The sequence below is a fragment of the Lepidothrix coronata genome, unplaced genomic scaffold, assembly GCF_001604755.1.
Source record: "Lepidothrix coronata isolate B3197 unplaced genomic scaffold, Lepidothrix_coronata-1.0 Scaffold9, whole genome shotgun sequence".
Classification (NCBI taxonomy): domain Eukaryota; kingdom Metazoa; phylum Chordata; class Aves; order Passeriformes; family Pipridae; genus Lepidothrix; species Lepidothrix coronata.
The window spans coordinates 2,672,043-2,685,834 of record NW_016690189.1 but is presented as its reverse complement, the minus strand read 5'-3'; the positions used below and the strand labels follow the sequence as shown (position 1 = coordinate 2,685,834).

At 34.9% G+C, this 13,792-nt stretch overlaps 1 protein-coding gene across 1 annotated transcript in view; it reads right to left on the bottom strand.

Moving 5' to 3' along the window:
- The window catches only part of PTPRQ (protein tyrosine phosphatase, receptor type Q), a 116,567-nt gene that overhangs the window by 14,165 nt on the left and 88,610 nt on the right, over positions 1 to 13,792 (bottom strand). Inside the window, exons 43-45 of the mRNA XM_017804252.1 lie at positions 12,142 to 12,241; positions 11,241 to 11,369; positions 2,801 to 2,882 (exon numbers count right to left, since the gene is read on the bottom strand). Of these exons, the coding sequence (XP_017659741.1) occupies positions 2,801 to 2,882; positions 11,241 to 11,369; positions 12,142 to 12,241 (311 nt within the window). The remainder of the gene's footprint in view (positions 1 to 2,800; positions 2,883 to 11,240; positions 11,370 to 12,141; positions 12,242 to 13,792) is intronic.

The following is a 13,792-nucleotide window of genomic DNA, read 5'->3' as shown; positions in this document are numbered from 1 at the left end:
TTACTAGTAAGTAAACTATTGGCAAATAAATAAATGAGAGAGGTAATGAAAAATGGAAAACCAGGAGAGTTTTATTCTGTTGTTTTTTTTTTTCATTGCTAATTCAAGTATTTTGTCAGCCGTATCTGTAAAACACAGCTAAAGGTGGAGATGTTAAAATTCCTCTTATTCAGAAAGCTGAAACTCTTACACATAATTTTTGTCATTGAATTTTGCATGAAGGAAGGACATATACAAAATGCCTATGGCATTTTGCAGGTGTTTTGGGCCATGGAATTCCATATCATGTGAACTTTAACTTGCCTCATTTGCCTCACTCCTCCAAGTCCTAGCTTTTCAGTTAATTAGTACAGAAGTAGCATTGCTGGACAGCATTTTGTAGTAGAGAAGAAATAGAGAAGCAGATTATGTTATTTTCATAACGAGGTTTTCATTTCTGAACAAGTGCTCAAATGCCTCATACCAATTCTCTGCATCAATATGGATTTCAGTCTAAATTATTATTTTCAGAATAGGGGAAAGACTATTTGGGTTTCCAGATTCAATAACAACTTGTCACAGAAATCATATTTCTTTGCAGAATCAGAAAACTTTGAAATAATTAATTTGCATTTTGTTTACTGTAATACTTTTATGCACTCTGGTGTCATACATTTGGAGGTATTTCGTTTCTTTATTCATGAACAGAACTCATCATAAAACAATTATATAAGCATTTATGTTTCAGTAATTTGCCAGTTACTAGAGAAGCTTAATTTCTCAAAGGTATTGAGAGCCACGTGAATCAGCTGGAAAGCTGGAAGTTTGAATAGCAGCTGGGTGGTGCCCATCACCCTTTGGCTCCCTATGGTTTCTTTAAACTTTTCTTTTCTGACAAGGCATGGATCCAGATCCATTCTGAGGTCTTGATTCTCTTCTCATCATGTTTACACAAAGGTCCTGTTCCCATGTAACCGAGATTGAACGCTAGAGATCTTCTGGTACAGCAGCTTGGTCAATCCAGCAGATTAGACAAAACCAGAAATGTCCCCGGATTCCAAGACTAAGTGAAATGGAAAGAGCTAAATTTATGCTGGAAAACTCAAAACCATGTTTTTTGTGGATAGAAACAATGCAGATCATGAGGTCTGATTGTTTGTTGTGTGCATTGCCTGTTTCTGAGCATTGTCATTTCTGATGTCGTTTCAAGTGTGCTGTCAATCCTATTATTCGTCTGTTAAGATGTGCTGCAAATACTATAGATACATTCTGAATCATGGACTGAACCCACTTGGAAATTCTGCCTGCCTTTGGACAAGTCATTTGGGAAGATTTCACTACACTCTGAAACATGGAAGCTGAAGCTCAGAGAGAAAAACTACTGGAAGTCTAAATGGCATATAAACCCATTTATTATAAGTTGACTCTATAACTTACTGAATGAGGCCTCAGTTTCTTATATTTCTCTAAATTTTAAATGGAATACAAAGATTTTGATTTGATAAAACACTATTGTTTAAGATTTAAGGCATTACAATGCCATAAGGCTTACTCACTGTGGGTCACACCTAAAGAAAGTAATACTAGAAACTTTCCAGTAATGAATGTTAATATGTGAAAACGCTATTTGTAGTAAAACCTTTCATCTGTTCAGTCATGCATAGTGTAACTATAATCATTCTTGTTCAAGTGAAATAACACTTCTGCTTTCAGAAAAAAAAGTTCTTACTTTCTTTCTCAGAGAATTTTATGGTGATTTTTATTATTAAATCCAGACCAATTTTACCTAATGAGCATAACAAAAAAGCTGTAGGAAATACCATTAATCTTTAAACACTTTTGTTAGTGTTCCCTCATAAACTGAAATATTATAATCGAGCAGAAGAAAAGCCAATTGTTAAGTCATTTTTGTAAATCCAAATGGTAAGCAATTAATGATAAATTTTAAAATCCAAAATAATAAACCCACTGGACACTGACAAATTATTTTTGGGAGGGTAAATAACACTATATGTGTTAATGATGATAAAGAATCTGAAATAAAGAGAAGATATTGTTAGAAAAAATATGATAGCCGTAAAATATGACTTAATGAAAATAGTGAAAACTTTGAGATACAAATTTGAAACTATATATGCATTATATTATCTGTAATGTATATTTTGAAACCAAGGCTCCTTTCATAAAGAAAGGCAGACTTGCTGTGTTCATCTGCTCATATAAAGAGATGGAGGCTATTCACATGGAAGCTATTCTCAAGAGTATAACAAGGATGACATTATTTGTAAGAGGAACAAAAAACAAAGTATCATGACCAAACTTTTTATTTTCTGCACTGAAATCAATGAAAGGAAAACATTTCTGAGTTTCATAGCAGTATGACTCGGGCCTGAAAATGTCACAGAATAAACAAACACTAACTGTGTTTTTGGAGTCACCATCACTCAGAAAGACGAACATATTTATAGCAGTTAAATATACCTGTATGTATGTTAGAAAACTCTGAATAATCTGTTCTTAGGTACACTATATATGCATCACTATACACATAAAAGCACAAATATGGTGTTCTTGCCAAGGCTGAAGTCTAAAGAAGATCATCTTTAGTGACACTAAGGTGAATAATTCTGACAAGGTTGCAGTATAGACAGTAGAATTCAAATCAGTGTAATATTACTTTCTAAACAATCAACCTGGTAATTGGGTATTGATTATCAAGGCCAGAGTCCTTCACGGCCTTGTCTGCTTAAAATGGACATGAAATGTGACACATGAAACGACTGAAGGTCTTGCCATGTTGTGACAACTGCTAGCAACATACCGAAAATTCTTCCTGAAACTTTAGGTTGTTGTTTGTACAAAGCTCTTCAACATGCTGTAGGAAGGATTTCTTGCTTATTGGCCTGAAAGTAATGACAGAAGATTTAGAAACCCATAGAGAATGTCTTTGTCCTTCTTTTTATTAACTGCAATTTATTAATAAACAAAGTTTTTCAGTTCAATAGAAACTGATACTTACGGGCAGAAAATTATGAATTGCTTACAGCGTGCTTATTTGATTTCCTTTTGGTCACTTAAAATAGAAACACTTTTTCTCCTTGTTGTTTCCCCTCACAAAATTTTTTATGTTGCTAATGTTAACAGTCCTGTAGCATATGATTGTTTTCGTAGGTAACAGCATTTCAAAGTGAAGTTTTGACATTAAAGTAAATTTGTAAAGTTATCATTGCATTCTAAAGTACATAAGTCTTTGTTGCACAGAAAACATTTTATACATTGCAAGGTTTTAGACTTATAAAATATTGCAATGACCTCATTCTCATAATGACATGGTTTTTAAATCGTGAGGAGTTTAAATATCCCTGTATTACTTCCCAAGCTAAAACACAGACATGCAGGCTTCACCCCAGAGAGAGAGAACGCATTTCTCCAGTTACCATGCAATTAGTCATGCCTTTATGATTTATACGCAGCTTGGAGGTTTTTTCTAATAAACATAGAAGAGGGAACCACACATTGAGACTCACCAATGAACACAACATAAAAATCTTTAATAAACTTACTTGATGGATTTTCTATAACTAAGTAATCTGCAACAGAGATTTTTGTTAAATGTAGCAAGTTCAGTTAACCAATATTGTACATGTTAATAGGGTCTAGATTAAATACCAAGCAACTAAAGGACCAGATGTATTTCTCTTATGGATTCAAATTCAGATATCTTGGCTGATTGTCTTGCTTAGTTTTTATCTCAGGTATTGGCAGATATCAATAAGGTAGTTGTAGTTTCTATCATTCTCTTCACATCATTTTACAGTACTCTGGGCTCATATGGACTTGGGAAATCCATGCTTGCAGCACAACATTTTTTATACATTGACAGGCTTCATTTTACACTACGCACCAAATATCATTCTTCTAAGGGCCATTTCAGAGCATAAGGATACAATTAATGTGACTGAACACAGACACATATTTCTGAGTTAGTCACTCTAGACTTCTTTTATAATCAATGAAGAGAAATAGGTATGATTTAATCTCATTTTAAGCAGGTATCTAAAATAAGGGACAGATGAAGCATACTATTGGTGTGCCTCTACAGAAACCACAGCTATGGTTGTTTTTCTAAAGATTTTTAAAAATAGTGTTCTGGTTTCATGTTAATTTTTTACATGTTCACTGCTGTTTCCATGTGTGCCAATTTTAAAAACTGTTATACATATTAAATCTTTAACTTGATTCCACAGTAGGTTTCATGAAGATGTTACATGAGCATCTATACTCAGAAGACTTTTAGATGGTCTTGATTGACAAAGCTTGTCTAAAGCCAAAAAAGTTTGAAATAATAGTTTAAAAGATAATGGGCCCCCTCAAAAGAGCTTTAAGTACACCTTTTATGTGTTTGTCTCTACAAAAACCATACATTCTTACTGACAAATATTACAAAAAGTATTCTATAATACAAATACAAATGTCTACTGTACTGCTGTCATAATTTTAAGAGAAAAGAAAAAATTGCTTCAAAAAGAAGTTGGTTTATGAACTTATTCTGAATTATTTAAAATTTAATTTAGATAATAAAATGAGATTAATACAATTGATGAACCATAAGAGTAATACAGTTGTTGAATCACTCATTATTAAGCATCAGAGAAGTCAATTTCAAAGCTACTAAAGATGCCTTTGTGATACATACTTTGTTAGAACAGTTATCTTCAAATAAAGCAAATGGTTATGAAAGCTTCACTGGGTCAGTCTCACTGGAGTTAAAAGTGTAAGTATTCACATAAAAAGTCTCTAACCCCAAGTGTTTACAGGACAATTGAAGGACAGCTTCAGATTGAAAAAGACAGCAGAGCATGCAACTCTATGAATGTTAAGACATATAGTTTGTTCTTATTATATCACTTATGTTGTTTGCATTATGTGGCAGATTGAACTACTTTCTAGTAATATTGGCAACATTACAGAATTACAGTTTTCTAATGAAAAAGTATTCTTAATAGCTGTGCCAATGTACTGCACACAAATATATTTGTCTTTGAGTAGAACATAAACTTTTTTAGCTTTTTTTCTGGATAAAATTATAATCAGTCTTTGCAAAGAAATTACCCTTGCTTTTCCTTTGAATTCACCTATCTTCACCACAGAACAATGGAAAAAAAATCATGTCCTAGTTGATATTGCACTAATTTTTCAAATATTGATAGCTCTCCTCTCAAATTCATAGCAAGTAGTGGCTTACTGCACCTACTTTGCAGTAAGAAAATACAGTTTGGTCATTAGGGAATAAACATTACTTCTATGCTGTATATAAGCAACCTAGATATGTCATTAGTGTTTCAGTGCTGAAGGTACGTGGGTCCAGCAGCAAAGACCATAGACGACAGGCAGCACCATCGACACCACCTTACCCAACAATAATTCCTTTTTTTTACTTGCACTCGAAACAGGGAAGTAAAGCACTGAAATAGTTTAGGAAATTAGTGTTGCATGTGTTGTTTTCTAGTCAATTTTTAATATTAACAACAGGCTATTTTTTAAAGGCATAATAATATATCATCTTTCACAAGCAGTATACCTTTTTTTAAGAAGCAAGACATCTACAGATTGACACTTTAACCTGTCTGTGGGCATTTAAGTGAAGAACTTGATTTTTAAAACTTTTGTAAGTAGCAAGTACACATAGCTGTGGCTTGGGAGCTCAGAAAATAAGATTATTTACTTAAATTCTTATATAAAAATTCATGTCTTTCTTGACTAACTATGGTAAAGATCTTGGCCTTGTTGTGTAAGGATCTTCAGAAAGGATGAATTTTGTGTTCTCTTTAAAAACTTCCACCTATGCTCAGTTTCAGCATGCTTGGGCTTAAAAAATTAGCATATTTCCATGTCTCTTGATTTAGAATATGTAATAATAATCTTACAGTGTTTCAGCAATGAACAAATACTCATCTACCTATAATCTTATCCTCCACATTTCCCAGCCTTTCTTATAAAACATAAAAATATAAATATCATTAGATCTTCATGAGCAAAATTTAGAATCACACCACAAAGTTGAAAATTTCCCTATTTCAGCTGGACCATTTCAGATTCCCACTTGTCGGACTTTGAAACTAGGAAAGAAAAACATTCTCTCAGATAAAGAATGCTTTATTGCCTTAAATCTGATTTTCTTTTAAAACAGTGTATTGTTTCATGTGTGGGGTTTTTTTGAAGTCTATCAAAAATCTGAATCCCACTCAGATTACTTATGATAGAGCTAGAAAGAAGGCATTTATTTGTGTTGGCAGTGGTAACTGAAGACCATATTGCCACACAGACTCTGCTTTCTCTCTGGGTCAGTCATCTGAAATCCACAGGGAACTAAAACTTCGTCCAAATAGAAAACAACAGAAATGACTATGTGGGCAAAAGGCTTAACTCATAAGCACCACTGACACTTCCTAGGACCAAGGGAGGAACTAATTTTTAACAAGTTAATTGAAAGCAATATGGAGCTTAACCCTTCCTAAATATTAAAGGCCTAAGGAAAGAGAACACATGGTCATTTCTTCCATTGTACCAGGACACATACATTCATAAACTTTGTACTCCTGGAATACAAACTTCAGGAAGTCTATTTTTGATAGCTGATTACTAGAGGAAACTTGTTTAAGAAAAAGGCAAGGCAGAAGCCATCCCTATCCCCACTCAAAGGAAGATAGGTCTGTCTACAGAAAGAAACAGGCTGGTCTATGGAAAGTAATGAGTGTGCAAAATTGTTACCTCAAATACAGACACCTACCAGATGTATAGCATATAGGGAGGGTGAGATCAGATAATCATTTTATATACAATATTTTTCAAAAGGATTTCTAATTACCTGGTATTTGCAATGGCTACAATGTCTGTAATGCACAAAAATTTCTTCTGAGTCTGTGCCCCATTTGTTTGACAAGCTGTCTCACACAAAGTGAAACAAAAGCCTCAAAGGATCAACCACAAGATGCAACTTCTCAAGGAAAGACTTTAGGAAACAGGGATCTGCACAGCTTTATCTTGCTGCAGAAACCACTGCAAAAGGAGAGTGACAAGTAGATTGTCTCCTAGGTGAGCACCTGTAACAGGGAAGAGTTACTTGCCTCTCACCAAACCTGGCGCACCCTGAAAATTTAGTGACAGAATCTATTCATAGAAGTTTAGTTTCTGCTTTGAAAAGTGACTTGGTAAACCCTATGTACATGTTTTAAAAGGTAAGTAATGAGAGCACCCAGCATATGTATATTCAGTGTGCTTAATGAAACAACCTTTAATCTAATTTAGATTGATGGGCTGTATATGTTTTAAACAAGGTTGTTTTTTTCTGTTATTGCCTGTCTCACACCACCTCCACCATCATGGAGAGCATCATATGTCCCAAACACTCATTTTGGATTCATAAAGGAGATCTCATTTTCCACTGAATTCAGTAGGACTTAATTCCCTGCATGTCCTCTGAAACTACATCCAATTAATTAGTTGCCTAACAAAGACTTGTTGAGAGACAATGTATATGTACTTGCTAGTATTAGTAATATTAGACACTGAAGTTTTTCAAGTAAATTTTTTTATGATGGCCATTATGTTAAAAGATTACTAGTGGTGACTGGGATTTTCCATTAATTTCATGGTCTGAAAAAAAATGTTACCCCCTAAAAAGCTTCAAAATTGTCAAAATAGGATACTTAGCACTTTTAATTTTTTTCTAGTCAAACTGACTTTTTTAATGCAAAATATTTAATATGAAAAAATTTATAAAAATGTTTGAAATATAATACTTTGATTAACCTATACTGAACATTTGCTAAGCTTCAAGCTGTCAAATTTTTGATCTAGGAATAATAAAAAATATTTCCAGTCATATTCATACAGAACGGAAAAACCTTTTTCTACTCCTTTTCATTTCTTGTGTGATACCAGCTGCACAAATTTTCTGACAAGAGCCAAGATCATAGGCCACAATTCACTAAGTATGAGAGACTGTCTAAAGAGACAATATATAAGAGATGGTCAAGAAAGATCTTGGGGAGCAGGCTAGAGTATTTTGATTCTGTGGATGAATGGTGTCAGCTGCAAGTGCATGCCTTTATTGATTTATAGTCACTACCATGATAGATAATATACTGTCTGAGAAATGAAAAAACATGTGGTTTCAAAAACATCCCCTTCAAATGAGCACTGAATAAGGTAATAAGTAGGTAGAAAAAAAAAAAATCTATGCTATGTTCTTTTATCACCTAAGAGTTTCACACAAACTCCCCATCACTTTTTCAGAGTAGAAAGCTGGATAAGATTTCAGCTGATTTACTGTTATCCAAGAAATACAAACATGCCAGTCTGGCAAGAGAATCTGCCCATCTATGCTTTCCTCATACATTTACAGAATACCACAAACTGAAACACAGTAAGCTTTGAAACACAGCTGAGATACCTGCCTAAATGCAGTCAGTGTATAGCAGTAGGTTGTGCAGATGCAGTGATGCCCGTTCCAAACGCATGGGAAATTTGTAAAGGTTACACTGTAGTCATCAACATGTAATACAATAATTTAACATGCTAACATGTCACTGCTTTAACAACAAATAATGAAATTATAGGGTCAACACAAGAACTGGGACTGGGATTGACTTCAGCATGGCTGTTCCCCAAAGGTAACAAGTACTAAAGCTCTTTCATGATGCAACTGTGGAAGTCTGAAAACAGGTAGCAAAAATATTTTAGATATTAGGTTTTGCAGTAAACTGCCTTGGCACATGCTGCCATGCTTCTGCCAGCTCCTTGATATAACTCGTCATTACGAGGAAGGACACCTAAATTGTCTCTTTTGGTCACTGGCATTACCAGAACAGAATATTACAGATATTGAAACACTCTTTGAAGCTTAAAAAAGAAAAAAGTCAAAATAAACTAAAAAAATTTGATCAGGTAAAGGATATCCTACCCCTCATTACTATGTGTATGTTATGTAGTAGGGTTCCACAGTACATTTTCTGTCTTCCAGTTGAAAAGAGGTCCTGAATTCTATCCTGAGGAATTCTCAGTTAGTGCCTGAACTTCAAACTTCAACAGTTTGTCTTAATGTTCAACAAAAGACGTGAGCAAGGAGGCCACTGTAGCTTCAGTACCACTACTGTTTGAAAAGTAACAATCAAAAATTTTAACAGCTACTTCATGTACCTCACAATGACAGAAATAGAGAGTCTTTGCTTTTGACCATTAAAGAAGGGATGGAAGGAGGAAAGAGAAAAGTACAGATGGAACAACATAACAAATTGCAAACCAAGATGTGAATCTCACTCATTAAAATAAGGGTGATGTAACTAAAACTGCTGAAACACAGTTCAGTAAAGGCCTTGCTGTGTCTAAACCACATAGTGAAGTGTACATAAGTATGAAACAATATAGTTTGCAATTACCCTGAAGAGTTTGAGACTCTGCAAGTCTAAACTACACATAATTTAGACAGAAGAGTGACAGAATAGTATCTGAAAACTGATAAAACATTTGACTGGGGGGATATATTGCTGAGATGGTAGGGGTATAGTATGAAACTCCTGCAGTATGAGTACAAAAGGCAGTTGAGAAAAAAAAAGAATTTATCTTGAGTACATACATTCTAACTGCCAAAAAAAGTAACATCATGTTTCTTATGTCGCATTTGCACTACCTTTTTTTCAAGGATAGGTTGTATTTCTCAGGGTTAAATTGCCATAATGTGTTATAGTTTCCACGTAAAATAGTTGTGGAACTGTTATAACTTAAAGTTAGGTACTAAAAATAGACATGATTTCATGATGACAAATACAATTTTTGTCATTATTATGTCTGCAAAGATTGACATTTCATTTTGATTAACTATATTGCTTAATATAGTACAGTAACACACAGGTTGAGAGAATAGAATAGAAAACACACCATGTTGCTTCAATAATACAAAAACTTACTGGATGACAAATATCTCCTTGCGTCTAAAGAAAAACGAAGAGTATCTGGAAGTAAAATCCATTAACACTTTAGTATATAAGCAAAATTAATACTATTTTTATTCAGCTAACAGTTTGGAAAAAAGGTAATTTTGAAGATCCATCAAGACCATTTATATGAGTCACAGTTATCACAGTGCATTGGCTATGGTTCTGTCTTCAGAGGATGCTTTCCACTGTTTCGAGCAGGTACTAAACAATGTTATCTGCACAACAAGTGTCCCACATACAACATACCACATCCGTTACATCAGTGATTTCCAGATGATTCACAGTCTGTTTTCTCATCTGTCACAAGCAGCCATTCTTGTGTGCTCTACTTTGAACAGGCTTGTACATGCAATCAACTTACTCTGTACCACACACGTAGACATGTACAAAAAGCCCAGGTCAACAGCTAACAACCTTTCATCTTCCAGCTATTCCTAACCTGCAACAATAGGATGTTTGACTTGTAGGGCAAGACTATTTTAGGCTTCTCATCTTTAAGACTGCCTACCACAGTGTTTCATCTGTGACACAGCAGGGAAAATACTGGCAGGTGAGGAATGTTTGCCAAATATTTCTAACTCAGTTGGATGTCCCATAATATTGAGAATAAGAGTTATATTTATTTGGTGAATAATATCCATATTTCTGGCAGTCAAAAAGAGTGGTTTTCCTTTGATAAATATCTGTGATAAGATTCCTTGTCAGATAGAAAATATGAATAGCCTGTAATTGCTGCATGCACCTTAAAGGAGTAGATGTTAGTATAGCCAGTGTGCTGAGCTCCACAGAAACCCAGATGTTATGCAAATGCCTTGGTTAAAAAAAAAAGTTTTCTGAATGTCAATTAAACAATAACAGATTTGTTAATGAATTAGTTGATTTGTTCTCAAATTAGTTGACAGGGATTTCTGGGAGTTTGGCTCTTTCAAAATACTTATGTAAGTTTGCAGCCTACAGAAACACTGGGCCATTAAAACCTCGGAAATTCTGCATGTTTAAAAATATATAACCCTTTTTTGGCTAACACAATTAAACAGTGATTTGCACTTAGATCTTTACCTTGTTGTAAAAAGAGCTTAAGATTAAGTGATTTTCTAAAAGCTAGTGAGAAGTGTCTTGAGGATGGAGGTCATTCTTTGAAAAAGGATCTCAGTGACCTGTGTAAGTAAGAACAGCACAAACACTTCCAAACAAGCAAAGGTCAGAAAGGGGTCATGGCTACAGATCCTTTGGGCTACTGTTTTGCCTAAGGAGTATGCTTACCGCGTAAATCTCTCATCCTTCAGCTCCAGGTCTGCCACTGTGATCAGCTGATCCAGTTTGAATTTAGTGTCAATAATTTCAGCATCTCGTGGGGAGTATGTGCCTCCCTCTTTTTGCTTCTGCCGAATTCTAAACAGAAAATAAAGTGAAAAATAAACATACAAAAGACTTAAGAACATATATATCAATACTTTGATTTGACAGGCTGAAACTGAAAAATGGTTGCCGGGAATCCTTCCTTGGCCTTTATTCTCTCCCTTCCAATGGTTTAATTTAGTGGACAAATGTAACTGCAGTTACGTTGTCTAAAATTCAGAAAAAATAATCTAGCTGCTATATTCTTTTAGTTTTCCTACATAAATTCTTTGGTAATGCCTGAATAATGCAGCTGAGGGAGAACAGAACTGATGAACGAGGAAACTAACATTGTTTGTGCAGTGCCCAGCCTGCTTCTTTACATGGAGATTTTGTTCACAATTTGAATTAGAACTCAATTTCTCTTTCATGTGTGCTACTTCAATGTATTGCAGTGATAAATTTATTAGCAAGACAGAAAATAGAATTTAGAGTATTTACTTCATATTCAGCTATAAATAGTGTTAGTCATCACGATAACTTCAACCAGCTGACACTGATCTGTCAATAGAGAAGTGACTTCAGAAATTTAAGGTAGGCTACTCTGATTTGCCCTATGGACAAAATGGGTTTTCTTCATCTACGGAAGTTATCCTCTCTAGTCTTTGTGTGTACCTCCCTAAGTTTCTACATAAAAGACAAAAAAACCCAATCAAAACCCAACACATTTTGAAATGACAGAATCGTTCTAAGACCATTTCAACTCTTCTTTAAAACATTTTTGAGTGTTTTCAAACATACTATAGCAAGGATACATAAATCTCACCTTGCAAAAGCATACACTGCAGCCACCAAAAGAACAACCGAAAGTACACACAGAGTAACAGCAAGGATAACTTCTACAGATCTTCCAGTTAGTCCTTCACCTGCAACAGAAAGTGGAAAGCTGGTATTTCATAGATTCTTTAGAATTTTTACATTTCTGACAGTGGGAAATAAGGAAATGATGAAAGACAGACTCCTTTTGTCTCTGTGCAACTGTTTTGTGGTGACTGAAGAGCTGATTCAGAAAGAAAAATATAACAAAACCAGAAACAATTTATGTAGAGGTTCCCGAGCATTGCTGATCTGTGTAACGCGTAACGTTAATATACATGGCTAGAGCCGTATGTGCAGCCATCCCTTGGTGCTTCTCAGTTTTACCTGCTCAACAGGTTAAGGTAAGTCTACACTGCAGAAATATCAGTCTGAACCTTGGCCTGAGCTAAGCTCCTGCAGTCTCTGTGCAGCCAAGAAAAGAGGAGGACTACTCAGACTCCTCAAGTGGAAAAGGCAGAGCACAACACTAAAGCTATGAGGCTTGCTGCCACTCAAAAGCACAAAAAAAAGATACTATTTTTAGAGATATTCTAAGGGTGCTGAAAGAACCCAACTAGTGACCAGATCTGAACTTCCTGGATTAATCTGCCTCACTGACAATTAACTCATGCTCCTTGTTTATGTGAATTGGTGATACTGTCAGGAATAACCACTAGTAGGTCAAAAGTAATCATAAAGGCCTCTGTGATAATAATCAGTCCTTCCAGGTGAGAATGAAAACTCATTCAGAAACTGATAAACTATTTAGATTAGAAGTTTCTAGGCCTCTTTTTGAACCTCTTTAGTGCTATATTTCTGAGACTCATTTCCCACCCTTCCTGGTAATCCAGTACCTATCTAAAAAAACCTCACCCTCTTTTTCCCTTGGGCAACAGTGAAAATAAGTAAAGCAAGGGAATACTACTGCTGATATTGTTCACCTGTGTTGACATTCACCTTCATTGCTGATCCACTGTAGAAAACCTAGCTCCTGTTTAGCCTCAAGGAAGGGGAGAAAATGTACTGCTTCCTGCCATTTGAAACCGAGATTTCCCACTCAAAGGACAACATCCTCCCACAGACTCATGGGAAACACTGTAGTCCTGGCTTTGTTTCTCTCAAAAGGCTCTGTTTTGGGATTACAGAGTGTATTGCAGATGATCTGGACTGATGTCCATAGGAGAACATCATTCCAATTCAAAACGATCCTGATTTATCTGAAGAAATGATCTTAAAACAGTAGGATGCAATTTTGTAAGATCAAGTGCATGGTTCTACATGTAGGTAGAAATAATCAGCTACAATAATACAGCACAATAAACAGTAGGTTAGATAGAAATTTATCGAAAGAAAGAATGAGATTACTGTAGACCAAAACAGACATGAATAAGCAATATCATGTCTGACAGGCAACAGAATTCAGTATAGTTTACAAAACGCCTGAAATAATTCTTCCACTGCATTAACAAAGTTTTAGATGCAACACTGGACACTACAAGATAAGAAAAATTTCACCCAGGGAAAGACAAAAGAAGAGAAAAGCAAATATATACAAAAATGTTTCAGTGAGAAAATGAATGAAAATATCTGTGCCACTCACTTATTACTATGATAATGCA